The sequence below is a fragment of the Muscardinus avellanarius genome (genome assembly GCF_963383645.1).
Source record: "Muscardinus avellanarius genome assembly, chromosome: 12".
Taxonomy (NCBI): Eukaryota; Metazoa; Chordata; class Mammalia; order Rodentia; family Gliridae; genus Muscardinus; species Muscardinus avellanarius.
The window spans coordinates 77,576,464-77,604,019 of record NC_137798.1 but is presented as its reverse complement, the minus strand read 5'-3'; the positions used below and the strand labels follow the sequence as shown (position 1 = coordinate 77,604,019).

At 43.0% G+C, this 27,556-nt stretch overlaps 1 protein-coding gene across 2 annotated transcripts in view; it reads left to right on the top strand.

The window, feature by feature from the left end:
* Window positions 1-979: 979 nt before the first annotated feature.
* Window positions 980-27,556, top strand: part of ZFYVE1 (zinc finger FYVE-type containing 1) — a gene marked incomplete at both ends in the record, with an annotated part of 65,691 nt that continues 39,114 nt past the window's right edge. For both annotated transcript variants that reach the window (XM_080707529.1, XM_080707528.1), the window contains one exon: window positions 980-1,462. In XM_080707529.1, the coding sequence (XP_080563655.1) occupies window positions 980-1,462 (483 nt within the window). The remainder of the gene's footprint in view (window positions 1,463-27,556) is intronic.

The following is a 27,556-nucleotide window of genomic DNA, read 5'->3' as shown; positions in this document are numbered from 1 at the left end:
ACATACCTATTGTAAGGTGCAGGTGAGGGGGCATAGGGTTATCCTTCCAAGGACTGTTTGCTTAGTGATTTTTTTTGGGGGGGGTACTGGGATGGAACCCAGGGGCATTCCACTTCCGAGCTACACCCCCAGCCCTATTTTTTTATTCTTTTTTTTGAAACAGGGTCTCACTGAGTTGCAAAGGGCCTCACTAGGCAGCTGAGGCTGTCTGCAAACCACGATCCTCCAGTCTCAGCCTCCCAAATGCTGGGATTATAAGCTTGCGCCACCACGCAGGGCTGCTTAGTGATTTTTATTCTGAATTTAATAACTAAATGAACAGAACATTTCAGTCTGGAGCATAGAGCATCAAAATTATTTAAACGAGTTGGGCCTAAAGGAGGATTAGCCATGATTTTGGGAAGAAATTTCTAGTATCAGAACAAGCCAGTCTGAGTTTGCTAGCAAGAATGAGAATTATCTCGCAGTTTTGGCTTAGTATTTAATTACAGTCTTTTTGTTTGTTTTAAGGTGTACTTCTGTTTTTAGATGAGTGAAATCCGTTTCCTTCCTCTATTCTAGGTGTTTCCTGAAATATTGACTTGAGGTTGAATTATATTGAAAAGCTTCTGACGCTTTATTTCATTACCAGAACTTTGTGGCTGAGGCCCAAGGGATGATCTCACGTGTGTGAGCCCATCACACCTCTCTCAGATTGCCATCAAAGACCCCGTCAAGTTCACTTTGACTACATCTTTGCCTGCACTTTATGAAGAATGAAACCTTCAAACCAAATCAATGTTGCTGCTGATTTCTGAGTCTTGGAGGCAGAAAAAAAAATCTGAACACTTGGTGAGTGTATAAAGATTACACTAGGACAGGTTTTTAAGGTCTTCAGAAGCCTTTTCTGGGTAGTCTTCAGACTCGGAGCCCTTGTCTTCACTCCTGGGGAGAGCTCCGTGACTGTTCAACAGGGTGCATTACCTTACCAATCTGAGTTATGAGTGCCCAGACTTCCCTAGCAGAGAAGGGCCTGAACCCGGGGCTGATGTGCCAGGAAAGTTACGCCTGCAGTGGGACTGACGAAGCTGTCTTTGAGTGTGACGAGTGCTGTAGTTTGCAGTGTCTCCGCTGCGAGGAGGAGCTCCATCGTCAGGAGCGCCTGAGAAACCACGAGCGGATAAGACTCAAAGCTGGCCATGTCCCTTACTGTGACCCCTGCAAGGGCCCCAATGGACATTCTCCAGGTGTTAGGCAGAGAGCAGCCGTGAGGTGCCAGGCCTGCAAAATCAACTTGTGCCTGGAGTGCCAGAAGAGGACTCATTCTGGGGGGAACAAGAGGAGACACCCTGTGACCGTGTACCATGTCAGTAAGGTCCAGGAGTCCCTGGAGGCGGAAGAGATGGATGAGGAGACTAAGAGGAAGAAGATGACTGAGAAGGTTGTGAGTTTCCTCCTCGTAGATGAAAATGAAGAGATTCAGGTAAGCCCTTGGGCCTGGTGAGAATCATGTGGGCCGGGAACAGAAGTTGCTATCGGAAGGGAGCTCTTGAAGAGATAGATCAGGAGGGAGGCTGAGACAGGAGGATGGGAGGTTTGAGGCCAGTGTGCAGTTAACAGTGAGAACCTGTTTAAAAAAAAAAACAGGGCTGGCGGGAGGTGTAGTTTAGAGGTAGAATGCCCCTGGGTTTAATCCCCAGAACTCCACCACCCCCCACAAAAGAGAGAGAAAGGAAGAAAAAGAAAGAGACAGGCAGACTACCTGGAGGAGCTCACACTTAAATCATTAAAAGCCAAGACCTTTGAAGGTTAAGTTGCCTCAAGTCAGATTTAGTTACTTACCAACTGCACAACCTCAGGCTGAATTATTTCCCCTTTCTGAGCCTTAGTTTCCTCATCTATAAAATGGGAACAGTGCCTACTTATTTGGGTTGTTGTGGGGATGAAATGAGATAGTGTTTGTAAAGCCTGTGGCTTAATAAATGCTCCATATGTGGCCATCGTTGTTGTTGTTATTTGGAAGAACTGCTTTTTTTTTTTCCTTTTTCTTTTTCTTTTTTTGTGGTGCTGGGAATTGAACCCAGGGACATTCTACCTCCGAGCTACACCCTCAGCCCTATTTTATTTTTATTTTGAAACAGGGTCTCACTAGTTGCTGAGACTGTCCTTGAACCTGTGATCCTTCTGTCTCAGCCTCTCAAGTACTGGAATTATAAGTGTGTGCCACCATGCCCGGCGGAAGAGCTGTTTTAAAACAGTGTTTGTTTGTTTGTTTGTTTGTTTGTTTATTGGTACTGGGAATTGAACTCAGTGGAGGTCTATCACTGAGCTACATCCCCAGTTCTTTTTATTTTTGACTTTGAGACACTCTCTCACTAAATTGCTAAGGCTGTTGACTTCGAATTTGTAATCCCTCCCATCTCAACTTCCCAAATACTGAGATTATAGACCTGTGTCACCATGCCAGGCTAAAACAGCTTTTTGAAAGAGAGCACTTGGCAGCTGGGCATGGTTGGTGCACTTCTGTAATCCCAGTACTTGGAAGGCTGTGACAGGAGGATTGTAGGTTCAAGGCCAGCCTCAGCAACTTAGGTTCTTGGCAACTTAGTAAGACCCTATTTTCAAATAAAAAGTAAAAAGGACTGGGAGTGTAGCCTGGAGGTAAAAGGCCCTTGGGTTCCATCCCCAGTAGCATGAAAAACAAACAAACAAACAAACAAACAAACAAAGCAAAAAGGGCTCTTGGGCAATTGTGAGTGAATGGCAGTGATCAGCGATTGCTTAAATAGGGAAAGGAAGGCGGGGCCTCTGGGAATGTGGGTAGTATGGCATACGCTTGCTCCCTTGACTTAAAGAGGCAGATCTTTAAGAAAATGTCTTTTAGGGCTAGGGATGTAGCTCAGTGGTAGAACATTTATCTAGCATGCATAAGACCCTGGGTTCCATATCCAGCTTTGGAAGGAAAAAAGTGTCTTAAAAGGAATGTATTCTCTCTAGATAGCCTCCTCTTGTTTTCATTTAGAAGATTTTTTTCTTAGTCCGTTATCTGTTACTATGACAAAATACTCAAGAATGGGTAATTTATTTTTATTTATTTTTTGGTACTAGCCCTTTTTATTTTTTATTTTGAAATAGGATTTCACTAGGTTTCTAAGAGTCTTAAGTTCCTGAGGCTGGTTTTGAACCTGCAATTCTTCTGTCTCATGCTCAGAAGTACTGGGATTATGGGCATGTACCACCACAACCAGCAAGACTGATAATTTATTATTATTATTATTATTATTATTATTATTAATTATTATTATTATTATTATATTATTTTGCAGTACTGGGATAGAACCCAGGGGCATTTTACCTCTGAGCTATACTCCCACCCTATTTTTTATTCTTTATTTTGAAACGGTCTCACTGAGTTGCGCAGGGCCTCACAAAGTAGTAGCTGAGGCTAAGAAACTCCTGTCCCAGCCTCCCAATGCTGGGATTACAAGAGTGCGCCACCACGCCCAGCCAAGACTGGGTAATTTATGAGGAAGAAAGGTTCATTTAGTTGATTGTCCTGGAGGCTGGGAAGTCCAAGAACATGATCCTGGCATCTTGTGAGGGCTTTCTGCTGCATCACAACATTGTGGAAGCCAAGTGTGGTGGTGCACACCTGTAAGCCCAGTACTTGGGAGACTGAGACAGGAGGATTGCAGATTCAAGGACAGCCTTAGCAAGTAATGACATTCTCATCAACCTAGTGAGAGCCAGTTTCCAGCTAAACATAAAATAGACCTGGAGGTGTAGCTTAGAGGCAGAATATCTTTGGGCTCAATCTCCAGTACCACATACATACACATACACCACAAAAAACAAAAAACCAAAAAACATGGTGGAGGGCATCACAGGGTGAGACAGAAAGCAAGCTTTTGCTCTGGTTTCTCTTATGAAGCCATGACCATATCTAATCCCAGTAACCTCCCAAAGACACCAATTTGTGTGTGTGTGTGTGTGTGTGTGTGTGTGTGTGTGTGTGGTACTGGGGATGGAATCCAGGGGCTTTCTATCTCCTGGCTACATTCCCAGACCTATTTTATATTTTATTTGGAAAAAGAGTCTCACTACATAGCTGAGAGCCTCCCTCACTAAGTAGCTGAGGCTGGCTTCGAACCGGTGCGATCATCCTGTCTCAGCCTCCCAAGTACTGGGATTAGAAGTATGTGCCACCACGCCCGGCTGAGACACCATTTCTAAATAGCAGCAGTCTATGAATTTGGGGATTAAGTTTCAACCTAAATTTTGGAGGGGACATTCAGATCAAGACAACTTGTGATCAGTAAAAGCCAGAGCGGGCTTCTGGAATGACGAGGATATTTGATCTGAGTTGGGAGTGGGTAGCACTGGTGGAGCAAGCTGGGAGACAGGTATGTGGGCTGGTCTGGAGCCACTGGGCGGGGTGGTGTCATGTCTATACTTTGGAGTGAGCTTTCAGATGAACACTGCTTGAATTCACATCCTAGTTCACCACTCATGGGCTGTGAGCCACAGGCAAGTTATTTACTCTGTGACTCAGTTTCATCTCAACTTCATAGGATTGTTAAAAGGATTCAAGAGATTCGGAGAGCCCGGCTTGGTGGCGTATGCTTGTGATCCCAGCATTTGGGAGGCTGAGACAGGAGGATCGTGGTTTGCGGATAGCCTCAGGTACTTAGTAAGGCCCTTTGCAACTTTGCAACTCAGTGAGACCCTGTTTCAAAATAAAGAATTAAAAAAAAAAATAGAGCTGGGGGTGTAACTTGTAGGTGGAATGCTCCTGGGCTCCATCATCAGTATTGCAAAAAAAAAAAAAAAAAAAAAGGATCAGGAATGGAAAAGACTTACGGGGCTGGCACACAGTATCCAGTACCAGTTTGTTGCCAGTATCCTTGGGGTATTTGTGGTCCCTTGACTCAGTATTTGTGGTGGTGATGACTACTTTTGTCTCCAGATGGGATGGGAGGAGTACCTATGTAAGTTGTCATTTGAGAAATTTCAGTTTCCCACTAAATGTATTCCATCTCTACTTTTCTCCTCCTTTGGTAAACTGATAGAAATGAATAACATTATGACTCCTATGTCTAACTTTTTTTTTTTTTTTTTTTTTTTTTTTTTTTTGCGGGACTGGGTGTTGAACCCAGGGGCATTCTACCTCCAAGCTACACTCCCAGCCCTATTTTTTATTCTTTATTTTGAAACAGGGTCTCACTGAGTTGCAGAGGGCCTCACTAAGTAGTAGCCAAGGCTCTCCTCGAACTGCGATCCTCCTGTCTCAGCCTCCCAAATGCTGGGATTACAAGTGTGCGCCACCATGCCCGGCTATCTTTCTTTCCTTTCATATGTATTGTTAAGTTATTCTTTTAATTATTTTATTAGCTAAATACTAATACAGTCCTTTTTTTTATGACACTGGGGATTGAACCTGGGGCATTCTACCTCTGAACTATATCCCAGCCTTCCTCCTTTTTTTCTCTATAATTTTTCTTTTTCTGTCTTCATGCTACATCCCCAGACCTGTTTTATTCTTTTATTTGGAAACAGGGTCTCACTAAGTTGCAGATGTTCTAAGTCGCTGAAGCAAGCTACAAACCTGCGATCCTCCTGCCTCAGCCTCCCAAGTACTGGGATTACAATCACACACAACCACACCAGGCTTAATATTTTATTTTATTTATTTTTTTGGTGGTACTTGGGGTAGAACCCAGAGGCTTTCTACCTCCGGGCTATACTCCCAGACCTTTTTTATATTTTATTTGGATACAGGGTCTCACTAAGTTGCTGAGAGCCTCACTAAGTAGCTGAGGCTGGCTTCGAACCCGTGCGATCCTCCTGTCTCAGCCTCCCAAGCGCGGGGATTACAAGTGTGTGCCACCACTCCGGGCTTAATATTTTATTTTTTTGAAGCAGGGTCTTATTAGGTTGCTGAGAGTCTTACTAAATTGCTGAGGCTGGTCTGAAACCTGCGATCCTTCTGTCTCAGCCTCCCACATGCTGGGATTACAGGTGTGGTCAGCACACTCACTAATACAGACTTTTCTTTATTGGTTGAGAAGAACTAATTACCCACTAAATATATTCCATCTCTACTTTTTTCCTCCTTGGATAAACTATTAAAATTAGTAGTGTGGTGGTTCCTGTGTGTTTCCATTGTCAGCTAAGTGCTTTGCTAACACAGGCTTTTCTTTATTAGTTAGAGGGGAGCTGATGGAGTTGTGAAGAGTGACCCAGATCTCTTTCTGCCTCCCTCGTCAGCAGAAGTCTTCATTATGGATTACGCTCTAATTGAGTGGCATTGTGGACTAAATATTTTATAAATGGAGCACTTGGGTTTGGATGATTCTTACTGGTTTTCCTCTCAGTTTGCCTTAATGTCAGCTTTTGGAAAGTCATAGTGTGTGGGGCTGTCACTTTCCCAAAGATCCTCAGGAATATGGTGTTTGCACATTTCAAAATAATTTTTTTGAGGAAAGAGGATGTGTGTGTGTGTGTGTGTGTGTGTGTGTGTGTGATAGAGATTGAACCAGGGCAGTCTAACTCTGAGCCACATCCCCTAGATCTATTTTATTTTTTATTTTCAGAAAAGATCTCATTAAATTGCTGAAGCTGGCCTCCTATCTCACCCTCCTGAGTTATCTGGGATTACAGGCATGCAGCACCATGCCCAGCTATGATTTAGTTTTCTGAAAGGTAGAAGTCCAAAACACTTAGATGATTGATGCACATCTTTTTTTTTTTTAATGCGATATTGAGGATGGAACCCAGGGGCATTCTACCTCCGAGCAACACCCCCAGCCCTATTTATTTATTTTTATTTTTTATTTTTTTATTTTTTATTTTTTAGTGGCACTGGGGATGGAATCCAGGGGCCTTCTACCTCTGGGCTATACTCCCAGACCTATTTTATATTTTTTATTTGGAAACAGGGTCTCTTAAGCCAGCAAGGCTGGCTCCAAACCAGCACGATCCTCCTATCTCTGCCTCACAAACATGGGGATTACAAGCGTGCGCCACCACGCCTGGCTAGTTTTTTTTATTTTTGAAACAGTCTCACTGAGTTGCAAAGAGTCTCACTAAGTAGCTGAGGCTGTCTGATCCTCGGGTCTCTACCTCCAGAATGCTGGGATTACAAGTTTGTGCCACCATGCCCAGCTTGATACAAATCTTGATTATAAATTTAGCTAGGCCAGGCGTGATGGGGCATGCCTGTAATCCCAGTACATGGGAGAATGAGTCAGCAGGATCCAGGTTCAAGGACAGCCTCAGCAAGTAGTGAGACTCTCATCAACCTAGTTAGACCTTCTTTTCAAATAAAAATAACAAGGGCTGGGGCTGTAGCTTGGAGGTAGAATACCCCTGGGTTCAATCTCCAGGGCCCTCCCCCTAAATAAATATACAAAGAATTCAGCTAAATTGTAAATTCCTGGGGAGTAGGACATTTTTTTTATGCCCTATATGTTACCATATGTAATGATAAGCAACTTGGGACTGCAAAAATCCTTAACTGATTTGTAATGTCCTACTACAACTTGACTCTTATTTAATTTTGGGTACTGGGAATAGATCGCAGAAGCATTCTACCTCAACTACACCTCCAGCCCCTTTTTACTCTTAATTTATTTTTATATTTATTTATTTATTTGTTTATTTATATTTATTTGAGGGTTACGGAGGGCCTCGCTAAGTAGCTGAGGCTGTCCATGAACCGTGATCCTCCGGTCTCAGCCTCCGGAATGCTGGGATTACAAGCATGTGCCACCACGCCCGGCTTACTTTTTATTTTGAAATGAGTTCTTGCTAGGTTGGTGAGGGTCTTGCAAACTTGCTGAGACTGGTCTCAAACCTGTGATCCTTTTGTCTCATCCTCCCAAATACAGGAATCCCAGTGTGCATCACCATACCCAGCTTTCAGCTTGTTTTTATTTATTTTACTACTACTACTACTACTACTATTATTATTATTATTATTATTATTATTATTATTATTATTTGGTACTGGTTATTGATATCCAGGAATGTACACTTGTAATCCCAGCATTTGGGAGGCTGAGACAGGAGGATCTGGGTTGGTGGCCAACCTTAGCTACTTAGTGAGGCCCTTTGCTACTTAGTGAGAACCTGTTTCAAAAATAAAGAATAAAAATAGGGCTGGGGTGTAGCTTGTAGAATGCCCTTGGGTTCCTTCCCGGTACTGCAAAAAAAAGAAAAAAAAAAAAAGTAAACATATAATGAAAAGAGTTGGCCTCCTACTTTTTACCCTTTATTCCTTTTTAGTTTTGGTGTTACTAGGGGTTGAACCCAGGGCATTCTACCTACAATCTACATCCTCAGCCTTTATTTTATTTATTTATTTATTTATTTATTTATTTATTTATTTTTGTGGTACTGGGATTGGACCATAGGGGTATTCTGTCCCTGGGCTACACCCCCAGCCCTATTTTTTATTTTTTATTTTGAAACAATGTCTCACTAATTTGGGGAGGGTCTCACTAAGTAGTTGAGGCTGTCCTCAAACTGTGATTCTCCTGTCTCAACCTCCCAAGTATTGGGATTTATTATTTTTGTTTTTAATTTTGAAAACCGTGTCATTAAGTTGCTGAGGGCCTTACTAAGTTGCTGAGGCTGAGCTGGAACCTAGAATCATCCCTCTCAGCCTCTCAAATACTGGGATTATAGGTCTTTATTTATGTGTGTGTGTGTGTGTGTGTGTGTGTGTGTGTGTGTGTGTGTGTTACTGGAAATTGAACCCAGGGACATTCTACCTCTGAATTACTCTCCCAGCCCTATTTTATTCTTTATTTTTTATTTCAGCCTTCTGAATGCTGGGATTACAAGTGTGTGCCACCACGCCCAGCTTTTATTCTTTATTTTGAAACAGGGCCTCACTAAGTTGCAGAGGGCCTCACAATATGCCGAGGCAGGCTGTGAACCTGCGGTCCTCCTGTCTCAGCCTCCCAAGTACTGGCATTACAGGCATGCACTCCTGAGCCTGGCTAGTTTTTTTAATTTTGAAATAGGGTCTGAGTTGCTGAGGGTCTCATTGAGTAGCTGAGGCTGTCCTTTATCTGTGATTTTACTGTTTCAGCTTCCTAAGTACTGGGATTACAAAGGTGAATGCCTACCTGTATATACCCTTATGTGTGTGTGTGTGTGTGTGTGTGTGTGTGTGTGTGGTCCTGGGGGTGGAACCCAGGGGCTTTTCTACCTCTGGGCTGTACTTCCAGACCTTTTTATTATTTTTTTAAATTTTTTATTTTGTGGTACTGGAGATGGAACCCAGGGGCATTCTACCTCCAAGCAACCCCCCCCCCCCAGCCCTATTTTTGACTCTTTATTTTGAAATAGGGTCTCACTGAATTGCAAAGAGCCTCACTAAGTAGTAGTTGAGGTTGGCTTCGAACCGCGAACCTCCGGTCTCAGCCTCCCGAATGCTGGGATTACAAGCATGCACCACCACGCCCGGCTTCTCCCAGACCTATTTTTATACTTTATTTTGAAACAGGGTCTCCCTAAGTTGCTGAGAGCCTCACTAAGTTGCTGAGGCTGGTTTTGAACCTGTGTGATCGTCCTGTCTCAGCCTCCCAAGTGCTGGGATTACAAGTCTGTGCCACCACTCCCAGCTTTATTCTTTATTTTGAAACAGGGTCTCACTAAGTTGCAAAGGACCTCACTAAGTAGTAGCTGAGGCTGTCTGAGAACCGTGAACCTCCCATCTCAGCCTCCCAAATTCTGGGATTACAAGCATGGGCCACCACGCCTGGCCCCAAATCTATTTTAATCAATTAAATTATTTTATAGTACTAAGGATTGAATCCAGGGACATTCTACCTCCAGAGCTACACCCCCAGCCCTATTTTTTATTTTTATTTTTGAAACAGGGTCTCACTAAGTTGAGGAGGGCCTCACTAAGTAGCTGAGGCCGTCCTCAAACTGCAAACCTCATATCTCGGCCTCCCAAGTATTGGGATTACAAGCATGCACCACTACTCCTGATTTATTTTATTTTTTAATTGGAAACGGAGTCTTGGCAAGTTGCTGTAAGCTTTGCCCAGTTGGTGAGACTGGCAAAGAACCTGTGACCCTCCCGTTTCAGCCTCCCAAGTACTGGGGTTTGAAGCATGTGCCACCATGCCCAGCTGTATGTAGCTTTTTTTTTTTTTGGTGGTGGTACTGGGGATGGAACCCTTCTACCTCTAGGCTCCAGGCTATACTCCCAGACCTATTTTATATTTTATTTGGTAATAGGGTCTCTTAAGCCAGCGAGGCTGACTTCGAACCTGCACGATCCTCCTCCCAAGCGTGGAGATTACAAGCGTGCGCCTCCACGCCCGGCTTGTATGTAGCTTTTTAAACAAAAAGAACCCAGTGTACTTGCTGTTCTTTACTTGCCTTTTTTTCTCAAAGGGATACATCTTGTTGGACTTATCTTACCAGAACATTGAAGCCTATCTCATTTTTTAAAGGCTACCTAGGATTGCTTTGAATAGCTTTCCTTAATATAGTCTATTAATGGATATCTGAGTTATTACAAACAAGGGTGGGTTGAATATCCTGTACATCTTTTTTTTTTTTTTTTTTTTTTGGCAGTACTGTGGATTGAACTCAGGGGCATTTTACCTCTGAACGACCATCCCAGCAATTAATTAATTAATTAATCTGTTTATTTGGTACTGGGGATCATACTCCAGGTAGATTCTACCTCCAGACTGCACTCTCAGCTCTTTTTATTTGATTTTTATGTTGAAACAGGGTTTTGCTAAATTCCTGAGTCTAGTCTCAAACTTGTGATCCTTCTGTTTCAGTCTCCCAAATTCAGGGATTGCCAGTGTTCACCACCATGCCCAGCTTATATTTTGTTTTGAAACAGGTCGCTGAGACTCTTTCTAAATTGCTGAGGTTGCCCTTGAACCTGAGCTCTTCCTGTCTTAGCCTCCTGAGTACTGGGATTACAGGTGTGAGGCCTTTAAAATTTTATTTTTTATTTTGTTGGATGTGATGGCACGTGCTTGTAATCCCAGTACTTGGGAGGCTGAGACAGGAGAATCACAGGTTTGCAGCCAACCTCAGCTACTTATTGAGGTCCTCTGCAATTTAGTAAGACCCTGTTCAAAATAAGGAATAAAAAAACAGGCATAGTGGCAAATGCTTGTAATCCCAGTACTTGGGAGGCTGAAACAGGAGGATACATGTTCGTAGTCAGCCTCAGCTACTTAGTGAAGCCTTCCAAAACTTATTGAGACCCTGTTTCAGAATAAAGAATAAAAAATAGGGCTGGGTTTGTAGTTCAGAGGTAGAATGCTCCTTGGTTCAACCCCCAGCACCACAAGATAAAGAAATGAATAAGTAAATAAACAATAAAAAAATAGGGCTTCTGGAAATAGGTATACCTTAGAGAGAGAATGACCTTGAGTTTAATCACCGAACACACACACACACACACGGATTCCTTGGATTTTGGCCCCATCATCCACTTCAAAGCCAGCAGTGTAGTATCTTCCAGTCCCTCTGTGCCTTCTGCTCTCATCATATTTCTTTCCTTTTTTTCCCTTGGTAACTGGGGATTGCACCCAGGGGCCCCTGAGCAATATCCACAGCTCTGTTTTACTATCTATCTATCTATCTATCTATCTATCTATCATCTATCTATCTGTCTATCTATCTATCTATTTTGTGGGTCTGGGATGGAACCCAGGGGCATTAGACCTCTGAAATTCACCTTCAGCCCTATTTTTTACTCTTTATTTTGAAATAAGGTCTCACTGGGTTGCAAAGGGCTTCACAGTAGCTTAGGCTGTCTGCAAACCGTGATCCTGCTGTCTCAGCCTCCCGAATGCTGGTATTACAAGCCTGTGCCACCGCCCAGCTATTTATTTATTTTTGTGGTACTGAGAATGGAACTCAAGCATTCTACCTTTCGGGCTGTACCCCAGCCTTTTTTTGTTTTTTCTTTGGTTTTTTTTTTTTTTTTTTTTTTTTTTTTTGGTGGGTCTGGGGATGGAACCAGGGGCATTCTACCTCCGAGCTATACCCCCAACTCTACTCTTATTTTATATATATATATATATATATATATATATATATATATATATATATATATATAATTTTTTTTTGGTAGTACTGGGGGTGGAACCCAGAGGCTTTCTACCTCTGGGCTGTTGCGAACCCAGATCCTCCTGTCTCAGCCTCCCAAATGCCCTGGGATTACATGCGTGCACCACCATGCCTAGAATTTTTTATTCTTTATTTTGAAACAGTCTCACTAAGTTGCAAAGGGCCTCACTAAGTAGCTGAGGCTGTCCTTGAACTGGGATCCTCCTGTTTCAGCCTCCTGAATGCTGGGATTACAAGACTGTGCCACCACACTCAGCTTTTCTTTTTAGTTTTGAAATAAGGTCTCACTAAGTTTCTGGGGGCCTTGCTAAATAGTTGAGGCTGGCTTGGAACTGTGGTACTTTCTTCTCAGCCTCCCAAATACTGGGATTATAAGCATGTACCACCATGCAGGACTCGGCTCCCTCTTTGTAAGGATCCTCGTGATGACATTGGACCCACAAAGGTGATCCACCACAGTCTCCCCATCTCAAAGGCCTTAACCTAATCACATTTTCAGAGTCCATTTTGCCACAAGTGACAAATTCATAGGTTCCAAGAATTAGTATGTGGCCAATATTGGGAGAAAGTCAATATTTAGCCTACTACACTCTATAAAATAATTGTGTTTTATAGATGAGGACCCTGAAACAGCTTGCCAAGATCAAGTTACAGTAAGTGGCAAAGGATTTGAACATAGGCTTCTTACTCTAAAATTCTTATTGCCAGGCGTGGTGGTGCATGCTTGTAATCCCAGCATTCAGGAGGCTGAGACCAGAGGATCGTGGTTCGCAGACAGCCTCAGCTACCTTAGTGAGGCCGTCCGCAACTTAGTGAGACCCTGTTTAAAAATAAAGAATAAAAAATAGGGCAGGGGGTGTAGCTTGGAGGTCGAATGCCCCTGGGTTCCATCCACAGACACACACACACACACACACACATATACACACACACACACACTCTTATTCTTAGCTCGTCATGGTATGGTGGCACACTCTTGTAATCCCATTACTTGGGAGGCTGAGACAGGATGATGGAAAGTTTGCAGAGTCTCAGCTAGTAGTGAGGCCCTCTGCAACTTACTGACACCTTGTTTCAAAGTAAAGTATAAAAAATAGGACTGGGGTGTAGAATGCTATTGTGTACCATCTCTAGTATTGCAAATAAATAAGTAAATAAATAAATAAATAAATAAATAAAATCTTCATTCTTGGCTGGGCGTGGTTGAGACTAAAAGATCACAGTTTTGAAGCCTACCTCAGCAATTTAATGAGACCTTGTTTTAAAATAAAAAGCAATTAAGGGCTTGGGGTATAGCTCAGAGGTAGAACACCCTTGTCCAGTGTACAATTAAAAAAAAATCAAATTCTTAACTATGATACTCTTACCATCTTTAACTGATTTAGTTAAACTTTGTAACTGCAGGCCGGGTGTGGTGGCACACACTTGTAATCCCTGCGCTTGGGAGGCTGAGACAGGAGGATTGCACAGGTTCAAAGCCAGCCTCAGCTACTTAATGAAGCTCTCAGCAACTTAGTGAGACCCTGTTTCCAAATAAAATATAAAAAAGGTTTGGGAGTGTAGCCCGGAAGTAGAAAGCCACTGGGTTCTACCCCCAGTACCACCAAAACAAAAAAAAAACAACAAAAAAACCTTTCTAATTGCCGGGCGTGGTGGCGCACGCTTGTAATCCCCGCGCTTGGGAGGCAGAGACAGGAGGATTGCGCAGGTTCGAAGCCAGCTGCGTGCACTGGCTTAGGAGACCCTGTTTCCAAATAAAAATGTAAAAATAGGTCTGGGAGTGTAGCCCAGAGGTAGAAGGGCTTCCAGGAACCCCAGTACCACCAAAAAAAAAAAAACCAAAAAAACATAAAAACCAAAACTTTCTAACTGCATTTCATTATAATTTCAGGACTAGCTTACCAGTTCCTCATAGCAGCTGTGAGAATCAAATGAAACAATTGTACGTAAATTTAAGAGACAACGTTATCTCTGAGGAACTCCTTCATAGCAGTAAAAGCTGAACTAAAGCCCGGTGTGCCGGGTGTGGTGGCGCACTCTTGTAATCCCCGCACTTGGGAGGTGGAGACAGGAAGATCGTGCAAGTTCGAAGCCAGCCACACTGGCTTAAGAGACCCTGTTTCCAAATTAAAAAAAAAAAAAAACATAAAATAGGTCTGGGAGTGTAGCCCAGAGGTAGAAGGGTTTCCAGGAACCCCAGTACCATTAAAAAAAAAAAAAAAAAAAAAAAGCCTGGCAAGGTGGTGCATGCTTGTAATCCCAGCATTTGGAGGCTGAGACAGAAGGATCAAGGTTTGTGGACAGTCTCAGCTACTTAGGCCCTTTGCAACTCAGTGAGACTCTGTTTCAAAATAAAGAATAAAAAGCTGGGCGTGGTGGCTTATATTTGTAATCCCAGCACTTGGGAGGCTGAGACAGGAGGATTGCACAGGTTCAAAGCCAGCCTCAGCTACTTAGTGAAGCTCTCAGCAACTCAGTGAGACCCTGTTTCCAAATAAAGTATAAAATAAGTCTGGAAATATAGCCCAGGGGTAGAAAGCCCCTGGGTTCAATTCCTGGTACCACATACAAAATAAAGAAAGAATAAATTATAGGGCTGCAGGTGTCTCTTTCTTGGAGGTAGAATGCCCCTGGGTTCCATCCCCAGTACCACAAAAAAACAAAAGAAAACAAAAAAACTGAATTGATCACTGGATTTTTTTTTCCAGAACTGGGTGTTGAACCCAGGGACATTTTACTCTAAGCTACAACCCCAGTCCTATCTTTTATTTATTTATTTATTTATTTAGAGTGTGTGTGTGTGTGTGTGTGTGTGTGTGTGTGTGTGTGTATGTATGTATGTATGTATGTATGTATATAACTTAGGGGCATTCTACCTCCGAGCTACACCCCTAGCCCTATTTTTTACTCTTTATATTGAAACAGGGGTTTCACTGAGTTGCAAAAGGCCTCACTAGGTAGCTGAGGCTGTCTGTGAACTGTGATCCTCCTGTCTTAGCCTCCCAAACACTGGGATTGCAACCATGCGCCACCATACCTGATTGGTTTTGATTATTTTCAAATTAATTTATAGGATTTCTTTGGCACCTCATAGGTAAGCTGTTACTTGGAGGTAGAATGCCCCTGGGTTTAATCCCAAGCACCCCCCCCCCCCCCCGCCCACACACACACACATAGAATAACAAATAGGGCTAGGGTGTAGCTCAGAGGTAGAATGCCCCTGGGTTCCATCAAAAAAAAAAAAAAAAAGTGCAGAAGTGGGGCGTGCCTTTAACCCCAGTACTTGGGAGGCTGAGACAGGAAGATCGCAGGTTTTCAGCAGCCTTAGCTACTGAGGTCCTCTGCAACTTAGTGAGACCCTGTTTCCAAATAAAGAATAAAATGTATGGCTGGGAATATAGCTTAGAGGTATGCCTCTGAGTTCAACTCCCAGCACTGGAAAAAAAAAAAAAAAAGCTCAATTTGTCTCATTTGGTATTATCTAACATAGTGGTTCTTTTTTTTTTTTTTTTTTTTTTTGAGGCAAAGAAAATCTTTTTTTTTTTTAAATTTTATTTTATTGGTGCACTGTATTCATACATCATAGTGGGATACAAACTTTTGTAGACATACATGCACACATCGCCCAGTCAGCCCCCACCCGATCCCCACCCCATTCTCTCCCCATCCCTCCTTTCCATGCTTGGCTTAGTGGTTGACATCTAGTATTATAGCAATTTATCCAAAATTAAAAATGATAATCTCACATAACAGTTTCATTTGTCTGATACCAAGCGTTTGATGATTTAAAGATAGCATTTCAATATTTCTTTTTGCTTTCTTTCTTACTAGAGCATATTTTTTTCTGTTTTTTTAGGTGAAACTATCATATATTTATATATTTATTTTTCAGAAAAAAATCTATCCTAATATGGAATATGAATTCTAGATACCCAAAACAATCTTGAAAAAGAACAAAGCTAGCAGATATATATTTTCTGATTTCAAACCATATAAAGCTACAATAATTGAAACAGTGTAGTACTGTTCTAAAGGCAGATATATAGACCATTGGAGTTAAATACAAGCCTAGAGCTAAATTCTTCCCTATATTGTCAAGTTATTTTTGACAAGGTTTCCACGAACATTTGGTGGTGGAAATAATAATCTTTTAACTAAATATTGTTGAAAAATAATAATTACATGGAAAAGAATAAAATTGGACCTTTACCTAATCCCATATACAAGTATTAACTCAAATTAGATAAAAGACCTAAATATAAATCTTAAGACTATAAACTTTTAGGAGAAAATCTGGGTCATAAAACCTCACAACATTGAAATTGGCAGTGATTTCTTGGATATGATTTCAATGGTACAGGCAACAGAGGAGTATACAAACTCCCTAAAAAATAAAAGAAAATATTGTATATCCAAAGACAATGTAAACAGAGTTAAAAGTTACTAATAGAATTGGATAAAATATTTCCAAATGCTATATCTGAAGGTATATTAATATTCCAACTAGAAATCCTAAAAATTAACAACAATAAAGGCAAACAATACAACTTAGAGATAGGTAAAAGACTAACATAAATAATGAATCTCCACAGATAACCAATCTTAGTTGTCTGTTGGATGGAAACTCTTGTTTCTCTGGTTCTGGTGAGTGTTACCTATTTCTTCTTTGTAGTTAATCTCTTTGAGTATTTTCTCTAGCGCTGGTTTTGAAGACATAAATTCCTTCAGTTTCTGTTTGTCATGGAAGCTTCTTATTTCTCCATCTAATTTGATAGAAAGTTTTGCTGGATAGGAAATTTTTGGCTGGAAGTTGTTTTCTTTCAGAGTTTGGAATATGTTACTCCAAGCCCTTCTGGCTCTCATGACTTGGTTTGGGAAGTCTTGAGTGATTCTAATTGGTTTGCCTCTGAATGTCAGTTGGCCCTTTGTTTTTGTTGCCTTTAAGATTCTCTGCTTGGCTTCCACATTGGTCATTTTGACAATTATATGGCGTGGGGATCCTCTTCTCTGATCCTGTCTAAAGGGAGTTCTATAAGTTTCCTGGATCTGTGTATCAACCTTTTGCTCTATATTTGGAAAATTTTCTGCTATTACTTCCTTGAAGAGATTGTTGATCCCTTTGGTTTCACTTTCTTTTCCCTCCTCTATTCCAATTATTCTTAGGTTAGCTCTCTTAAGATGGGCCCATATTTCTTCAATGTCAGATTCCTGCTGTTGGATATTTTTTTCTAGATTAGAAACTATGCATTCATTTTTGGATTGCTCATCTTCTAAGAGCGAGATTCTGTTCTCCATGTGGTCTAATCGGTTGTTTGTGCTTTGAATTGAGGCCTTTACTTCATTAATTGCATCCTTTATCTCTTTTTGGCTCTCTCTGAGTTCTTTTCGAAGCACCTCTATTATTTCTACAGTTATTTTCCTGATTTGATCTTCTAGAAATCTCTGATTTTCTGTTTTGTCAGGTTCTGATGTTGTGGGGTTGTGCACATTCATTACTCCAGTGTTATTCCTCTTTCCCATGATTTCGGAGGTTTGTGCCTTCTCTGGGTTCTTCCCTTGGGTCACTATGGCTTCACTTAAGGTGCTCTGGATCTTGAGTCTGTATTATCTCAGACCCCACTACTCCTTTACTGGGTTGTATCACAGAGTCTCCGACCCAGGGAGTCGATAGAGGCTGCTTTAAACTATGGGGGGTGCCAGGTTGCACGTTCTCCTATGGTGTGATATCTCTGCCACCACCACTCCCTCACTGGGTCAAGTCCCAGGAGGCCCAATACTGGGATTTCTCCTCTGTGGCCCGCAATTTGACTCACTGTTCTTGAGTACGCAGATGTAGCTGTACTGGACTCGGTGAATTCACTGCTGCTGCCGCCGCCGGTGTCAATATGGCGCCTCTGCCATGCCCTCGGCCATGAGGCTGGCGTATTTTTTCTTCTCTGGTTTTGATTTCCACTCTGAATCCCTGCAGCGTGTGCTGAGCTCAGCCACTGGGAGCTTTAAATGCTGTCTGCGCCGAAAGATCCCGCCTGGCTGTTCCGCAGCGGCTCACCTGGCTTGCTGTAGCCGTCCGTTGAGTTCGCCGCTGCCGCCGGCAGTATGGCGCTGCTGCCGTGTCCTCGGGCGCGTGTGTCTCCTCTGTGGCCCTGAGCTCTGTTCTCAGTCCGCTTTCTCTCTGGAGCCTGGTGGTTTTTTTTTTGTTTTTCTGGTGATGGTGTTTTCTGGCTATGAAAGGCACTCTTTTTGTGGTAATGGAGATTGGTTGTTAGCGGGACTCTTAAGCCCCGCTTTTCTCGGTCACCATCTTCCCGGAAGTCACATAGTGGTTCTTAACCAAGAATGATATATATATTTTTCCTTTGGTGCTGGGAATTGTACCCAGGGACTCACACAGGCTAGGCAGGTACTTACACCTGAGGTGTTCTACCTCAGGTGTAAAATTTTATTTTGCCATAGTGTCATGCCAAGTTGCCCAGGCTGGCCTTGAACTTGGCGTCTTCTGTTTTAGCCTCCTCAGTCAGTAGCTTGTGTCACAGGTGGGCATCACCAAGCCTGGTTCCTCAGAGGCATTTGGCAGCGTTCTGACGTGTGTGCCACATCTTGGGGGTAAGAGAGATGGCTGCTGGTAAATATCTTACATGGGGTATCGAGCAGCCCCCACACGAGAATCATTTGGTACAAAATGTCAGTAGTGCCACAATTGAGAAACTGAACAGATGAAGGTTCATTCTAGCAGGAGATCTGGATCCTAGTGAAGTGGAAAATATATCAGGGACAAAAAGTTTAACCAGACACCAGCCTTTCATCTTTTGGCTCTGTGTACTCCTCAGAAGTAATCCAGCTGGTGGAGTCAGTTCTCCTTTGGCATAGTCTGTAACCTCTCTAGTGGCATGGTCAGGCTCTCTGGGTTGTGTTCATTGATTTTTCTAGGCCTCAGTCAAACAGTACTAGGAAAACCAAAGGGACAATGGATTCATCATTTAGAGCCTTACTAAATAAATGACCCCCACAACAAATCTCCTGAAGCCAGATGCAGCGCCCTTAGCAAACAACTCAGAGGTCAGAAGAATGAAGTTTCTAGCAATTAGGGCTCTTGGTGGAGGAAGATGATGGTATTTTCCAATCTGTTGGGTCTCAAGGGAGTCAGACATCTTGTTTTGTCAGAATGTTTACTAGTCAGCGGGGCAAAGGTGAAACACTAAAAGGCTTTCTTTCTTTCTTTTTTTATTTTTGTGGTACTGGGGATGGAACCCAGGAGTTTTCTACCTCTAGGCTACACTCCCAGACCTATTTTATATTTTATTTGGAAACAGGGTCTCACTAAGTTACTGAGAGCCTCACTAAGTGGCTGAGGCTGGCTTTGAACCTGTGCGAACCTCCTGTCTCAGCCTCCCAAGTACTGGGATTACAAGCATGTGCCACCATGCCCGGCTCTTCCCTTTATTCTTGCATTTAAAAAGAAATCTCCATACAAGTTTGTTTGTTTGTTTGGTTGGTTGTTTTGCCGCCACCCCACTCAAATTATGTTCTGTGACTTTCCCTCTTTCCTAGATAGCAAATAAACACACTGGTGAGAAACTGCACCTGTTTTGCCTTCGTGCTGAAGGACCTCTGACGGCGACAGCAAGAGAGCTCAGGACTTTTTCATGTCAGAAGTCTCCCACTTGCCAGGCATGGTGGGGCATACCTGTAATCCTAGTACTTGGGAAACTGAGACAGGAGGATTGCAGGTTCGAGGATAGCCTCAGCAAGTAGTGGGACTTTCATCAACCTAGCGATACCTGTTTCAAAATAAAAATAAAATAGGGCTGGGGTTTATCTCAGAGGTAGAATCCCCAGTAACTCTACCCTCCCAAAAGAATCTCCCCTTGTGAAGTCCTGATGCTGACCAGATAGTCTCATAAGAAGGCTCAGTGACCCAGGAATGCTAAGACACTAACGAAGTGTCTACCTGGGCAAGGGCCTCCTCAGCTCAGCAGCCTTGGAGCCAAGCGTGGTGCATGCTTATAATTCCAGTACCTGGGAGGCTGAGATGGGAGGAATGCAGGTTCCAGACCAGCCTCAGCAACTTAGCAAAACCCTGTTTCAAAAAAAGGGGGGAGCTACAGGTATAGCTCAGAGTTACAATCTTCAGTATCAAGATAAAAGTAAACAAAAAATAAAAATAAATAAAAGTAAAGAAGGAGCTGTGGGCCCTCTCTAGACGGGGCCTATGATGGGTCTGGTCCTTCCCTTCAGCCAAGCCATTGGTCATCTTCCTGAGCTGTTCCTTTAAGACCATCCCATTGCTTGGCTGCCTCTCTTGTTTACAGTACCAGAATAGTGCTGCTCCAAATACTGGGACTTGGCTTTTTTTTTTTTTTTTTTTTTTCTATATTGGCTAAAAGGGACATTACTCTAGTGGGATTCAGGAATGGAAAACAGGAGAGGGTGTTTTCTTGCTGTATGGGAGTTCTCGACCACAAGCTGGCTGCATGGTGTGTCAGGTTTCTCTGTAGCGTCTTGTCTTTGTCTCCACTGCTGTTGGCCTCACTGGTCCTGGCCTCTGGCCTCTGGCCCTGGGAGCTTCTTGGGGCTTACTCTTTCCAGGCCTCTGCTGCAGCGAGGCTGGCCAAAACCCCACAGGACTTCATCCTGTGCAGTGCATTTGGAGCCACAGGGATCATCATGAATGGCCAAACTATTACAATGTAAGGACAAATTTTGGTGCTGTGGCTGGTTACCTCTGGCCAATTCTGCTAAGAACATAAATATATTTACCATTAGATTTCTTAGGTGCCACTTAAAAAATGTGACAAAACCCTGTACATTCACCTAAGAGCTACCCGCCATGATAATAAGCAATAGTTGGATGAGTGGCAGAGCCTCTCTCCTCCACCACAGCTTTGCACTCACAGAAACCCAAGTAAAAGCCCCTTTTGTTGAGTGATGGTGGAAGAGGGGAAGGCATTAAATGGGATTACTGGGACACAGTGTTGGGGATGACTCAGACATACAGAAAGACAGAAGAGCCCCTATTATGTGCCTTTAGTTTCTTCTGCTCAGCATTTTGTGAACCTTGAACTGATTGAGTTAACAGACTCCTGGCATTTAACCTGGGAGACTCTTTAGTACAGGGCTGTTTAAAACTTGACCTATATAAGCCACCAAAACCACCATGAGTCAGCCTTCTAGGGAACCCATCTTCAGCTATTTTAAGTTACCTTCAAGCTCTGTTTGTCATTTCCTTAAAGTGATTGTTTTTTTTAATTGGGCAACTCTTTGGGTTTTGAGCTGGGGGTAATATAATAGGCAGATTTCCTATTAAGTCGGCCCTTATCTATATTCACTGTGGATACATTTACTGACTGAATCCCTCTTTTTTGGGGGGTACTAGGGATTGAACCCAGGGCCATTCTATCTCTTATCTATTCTTCCAGGCCTTTTTATTATTTATTTTGAAACAGGGCCTTAATACATTGCTGAGGCTATTCTCAAACCTGCCATCCTCTTGTCTCAACCTTCCAACTATTGGGATCACATGCCGGGTTTAGTATTTTTAATGGCTGGTTGAACTGTTCTGGAGGGTCTTGCCTGCTTGGGAGGAGTGCCTGTGAGCTCTTCTCCTCTTCCTGTACTGGGGATTGAACTCAGGGCATTCTACTTCAAGTTACATCCCCAGCTCTTTTTATTTTGAAGCAGTGTCTCACTGAGTTGCTAAGGCAGACCTTGAACCTGTGATCCTCCTGACTCAGCCTCCCAAGTACTAAGATTACAGTCAGGTGCTGCCACACCTGGCTCTATTACCTGTTTTAAAGTATCCAATTCAGCTGGGTGTGGTGGCACAAGCTTGTAATCCCAGTACTTGGGAGGCTGAGACAGGATATTCCCAGGTTTATGGCCAGCCTCAGCTACTTAGTGAGGCCCTCCACAACTTAATGAGACCCTGTTTCAAAATAAAGAATAAAAAATAGGGCTGGGAGCCGGGCGTGGTGGCGCACACTTGTAATAATCCCTGCACTTGGGAGGCTGAGGCAGGAGGATCGCACAGGTTCTAAGCCAGCCTCAGCTACTTAGTGAGACCCTGTTTCCAAATAAAATATAAAAAAGGTCTGGGAGTGTAGCCCGGAGGTAGAAAGCCTCTGGGTTCCACCCCTAGTACCATACACACACAAAAAAAATAGGGCTGGGGGTGTAGCTTGGAGGTAGAATTCCCCTGGGTTCCATCCCCAGTACCGCAAAAAAAAAAAAAAAGTCTCCAATTCAGTGGTCTTTGGTATAATCACACAGAGTGTTGCACAGACATCACTTTTATCATTGGAAAACTATTTTTTTTTGTACTGGGGATTGAACTCAGGGGCATTCTACCTCCGAACTACATCCCCAGCCTCTGAGGTACATCCCTGCCCTATTTTTTATTCTTTATTTTGAAACTGGGTCTCACTGAGTTGCAAAGGGACTCACTAAGTAGCTGAGGCTGTCCACAAACCGTGATCCTCCTGTCTCAGCCTCCTGAATGCTGGGATTACAAGCATGTGCCACCACGCCTGGCCAGGACTATTTTATTTTATTTCATTTTATTTATTTATTTATTTATTTTTGCGGTACTGAGGATGGAACCCAGGGGCATTCTGCCTCTAAGGTACACTCCCAGCCCTATTTTTTATTCTTTACTTTGAAACAGAGTCTTACTAACTTGCAGAGGGCCTCACTAAGTAGTGGATGCTGTCTGTGAACTGCTGTCCTCCAGTCTCAGCCTCCCAAGTACTGATATTATAAGCGTGGGCCACACTGCGGGCTTTTTATTCTTTATTTTGAAGGTCTCACTAAGTTGCAAAGGGCCTCACTAAGTAGCAAACCATGATCCTCTGTCTCAGCCTCCCAAATGCTGGGATTACAACCACATACCTGGCTTCCTATTTCATTTTTATTTGAAACAAGGTCTTGCTAAATAACCACATGCTGTCCTTGAACCTGCATTCCTCTGATCTCAGCTTCCCAAAGTACTGGTATTATAGGGGAGTGGTACTGCTCCTGGTTATAGATCTCTTTTAGGATCTTCAGCATAGCAGGTGTGGTAGTACACACTTACAATCCTAGTACTTGGGAGGCTGAGACAGGAGGAGTACAAATGTGAGGCTAGCCTGGCAATTTAGCGAGACTGTTTCAAAATAAAAAAAGAGCTTAGTGATAGAGTGCCTCTGGGTTCAATCCCCTGTGCCACCAGTGGAAAAAAAAAAGAAAAAGCTTTTTAGTTAGTCTTTGGTGTATGTAGTCTTGGAATCATATCAGATTATTCTTTTGAAAAATACAGTGGTTTGTTATCTTATTTTTTATTTTTTTGAGGGTCTGGGAATGGAACCCAGGGGTATTCACCTTTGAGCTACACCTCTGCCCTATTTTTTTTTTTTTTTTTTTTTTTTTTTTTTGCGGGTCTGGAGATGAAACCCAGGGGCATTTGACCTCTGAGCGACATCCCCTGCCCTATTTTTATTCTTTATTTTGAAACAGGGTCTCACCAAGTTGCAGAGGGCCTCACTGAGTAGCTGAGGCTGTCCACGAACCACAATCCTCTGGTCTCAGCCTCCTGAATGCTGGGATTACAAGTGTGCACCGCCACGCCCAGCTTACCTCTGCCCTATTTTTTATTCTTTATTTTGAAATAGTCTCACTAAGTTGTGAAGGGCCTAACTAGCTGAGGCTGTCCTTGAACCACGATCCTCCAGTCTCAGCCTTCCAAATGCTGGGATTACAAGCGTGTGTCACCACGCCTGGCTTGACAGTGCTTTTTTATGAGTTTAATTATCTGTATTTCTTTTTTATTATTATTTTTTTGTGGGTCTGGGGATGGAACCCAGAGGCATTTGACCTCTGAGCTACACCCCCTGCCCTATTTGTTATTTATTTATTTTTTGGTGGTATTGGGGTTCCTGGAAGCCCTTCTGCCTCCGGCCTACACTCCCAGACCTATTTTATACTTTTTAAATTTTGGAAATAGGGTCTATTAAGCCAGTGTGGCTGGCCTCGAACCTGCGTGATCATCCTGTCTCCGCCTCCCAAGCGTAGGGATTACAAGCATGCGCCACCACACCTGGCTATTTTTTATTTTTTTATTTTTTTGTGGTACAGGGCTTCCTGGAAGCCCTTCTACCTCCTGGGCTACACTCCCAGACCTATTTTTTTATTTTTGGAAACAGAGTCTCCTAAGCCAGCGCAGCTGGCTTCGAACCTGCGCGATCCTCCTGTCTCTGCCTCCCAAGCGCGGGGATTACACGCGTGCGCCACCACGCCTGGCTTATTCTTTATTTTGAAACAGGGTCTCACTAAGTTGCAGGGGGCCTCACTAAGTAGCTGAGGCTGTCCACGAACTAAGATCTTCTGGTCTCAGCCTCCTGAATGCTGGGATTACAAGTGTGCGCCACCACGCCCAGCTTTTTGTATTTCTTTAATGAGACATTTATTTTTGGGCTGTGGTGGTATGTGTTTGTAGTGGGGAGGTTGAGAGAGGAGGATTGAAGAAGGTTCAGTGCCAGGACTCAGCAATTTAGCAATACTGTTTCAAAATGATGGTACACTCCTGTAATCTCAGTACTTGGTCTAAGACAGGAGGATCACATGTTTGAAGACATACTCAGCAAGTAGTGAGATTCTCATCAACATAATGAGACCCTGTTTAAAAAAAAAACAACACAAAAACTAAAGCCCAGGCGTGGTGGCGCAAGCTTGTAATCCCAGCATTCGGGAGGCTGAGATCTGAGGATCGCGGTTCTAAGACAGCCTCAGCTACTTAGTGAGGCCCTCTGCAACTTAGGGCAGGGGGTGTAGCTCAGAGGTCAAATGCCTCTGGGTTCCATCCTCAGACTGGCAAAAAATAAAACAAAACAAAACAAAAAAACCCCCCAAAACTTAGAGCTGGGTGTGGTGGCGCACGCTTGTAATTCCAGCATTCAGGAGGCTGAGACCGGAGGATCGCAGTTTGCAGACAGTCTCAGCTACTTAGTGAGGACCTCCACAACTCATTAAGACCCTGTTTCAAAATAAAGTATAAAAAATAAGGCAGAGGGTATAGCTCAGAGGTCAAATGCCCCTGGGTTCCATCCCCAGACCTGAAAAAATAAAATAAAATAAAATAAAAATAAGAAGTAGGGCTAGGGGTATAGCTTGGAGGTAGAATGTCCCTGGGTTCAATCCTTAGTGCCACCAAAAATAAAAGAAACCAAAATGACAACAACAACAACAAAAGTAAAATAGGGCTTTAGATGTAGATTTGAGGTAGAATGCTCCTCAGTTCAGTCCCCAGTACCAAAAAAGAAAAAGAAAAGAAAAACATTTTTTAGAAACCTCCTATAAGGAAGGTTTTTGTTTGGAAAAAGAGAAATTTTGTTGTGGTGAGGACTGGCTCAACACCAAACCAGGGCAACTGTAACAATGTCAGTCAACACTTCTGTAGCATTGAGTAAATGCCTCTCCTGTGCGTGAATCACACTACTCTTTGAAGTAGATTGTGCTGTTACCATTTTATAGGGAAACAAACAGGCGTGGAGAAATTGAATGCATGGAAGTGCAGTTTGACTCCTCTCCCATCGAGAATACAGCTTCTAGACCTTTGGCGCTGTGTTCATTTATTTAGCAAATACGTCTTGATTTCCTATTATGTGTCAGGCTCTGTGCGAGGGATCTAGTGATGTGGTGGTTAATAGCACGGACCAGACCTCTGCATGGAATGCATTCTAGTTGGGAAGCTCAGAGATGGGAACAATAGAAAAATGTTCACCGCGAAGGTGGGCGGGAATGAAAGCTTTGAGCAGGAGAGGGGTTGAGTCGCTGCCGTGAACTGTGTAATCCAGGCCTAGCTCTTGTCTTCTGTCCAATGTGGCTCTTTACCGGTAAGTCTACAGCCTTACCAGAGCTTGTGCCTGCCTTCATTGTGGGCAAATCTTGGTGTGTAAAAAGGGTGACTGGTCTTGAAGTAGAAGGCTTTATTCGGGTGTAAATGGGTGCTGAACAGCCTGAGTTGGGTGTGGGCAAAGACATTGATCATGGAACAAAAACAAAAAAATAAGCTTTTGTAAAAAATTTGTCAAGGCTGAGACCAGAGGACCGCAGGTTTGTGGCTAGCCTCAGCTACCTAGAGAGGCTCTCCACAACTTAGTGAGACCCTGCTTCAGAAATTGAGAATAAAAAATAGGGCTGGGAGTATAAGTCAGAGGTAGAATGCTCCTGGGTTTGACCCCTAGTATCACACACACACACACACAAAAAAAAAGATTGTGGATCATGTCCACATAGAAATTTTCTTTCCTGCAAGGGCAGCAGGAGCTGTGGGCAGTATCTTTGGGGAGGGCCAGAGGCTCCACCAGTAGCTATAGACACAGGAGGGAGTTCCTGACCTCTCAAGTGTTGGAACTTGCTGGGACGCGCAGTGGAAGAAGAGCGATCTTTGCCCTCACCCAGTGTGCTCCGTGTTTGTGAGGCCAACCTCGTGACTTCAGTCATCTTAAGAAAACATTTGATTGAGAAAGACTGTGTTTTCACATGAAACTCTATTAACACATACACGGATAAGCACAAAGTATATATTCCTTTTAGACAGAATGAAGCAACATTTTCTGAGCTTGTGTGTTGAGGAAACGTTTTAATAGAACTTTACTATTGGAATGGAACCTCCTTATCATTTGAACTTTAAAAATAGACTAGCTAAAAAGAGAAAAATAAAAACAGACTGGCTACTGGTCTGTTTGACACATTTTTAGTAAAATCCTCTTTGATAGGACACAAACAAGTCATTGCCTGATAGTCTTTTATTCTTTATTCTTTTGAAACACAGTAAGTTGCAGAGGGCCTCATTAAGTAGCCGAGGCTGGCCATGAACCTGCAGTCCTCCTGTCTCAGCCTGCCAAGTACTGGGATTACAAGCATGTGCCACCATGCCCAGTTCTAATATTCTTTTGAATATAAGGATAAGCCAAGCATAGTAGCACATGCCTGTAATCCCAATACTCAGGAGACTGAGACAGGAGGATCACAAGTTTGAGGACAGCCTCAGCAAGTAGTGAGACTCTCATTAACCTAGTGAGATCCTGTTTCAAAATAAAAATAAAATATGGCTGGAGGTGTAGCTGAGAGAATACCCTGGGTTCAATCCCTAGTCACCACCCCCAAATGTATGTATATATAATGATAGTGGTCTTGGATTTCTGAAGGAAAAGGCCCCACTCTCCACTTCCTTCTCGCCCATAGAAGAAAGAAAGAAATTACCCAAATTCTGTCCCTTTGTGGTCTGACATCAGGTCATTGTGGATCAAGGAATGAATTCCAGTGAGTCTGTTCACCTGTTGAGGGATTGGAGTTCTACTTGCTTTTTAGGGTACTGGTCCCAGTTCTGATAAGAGTGAAAATCTTGTTTGGTTTCTCTGGTTCTTCTGAATTCAGCCAAAAAATGGAATGAATAAAAATAAGCCAGAAATCAACAAATAAA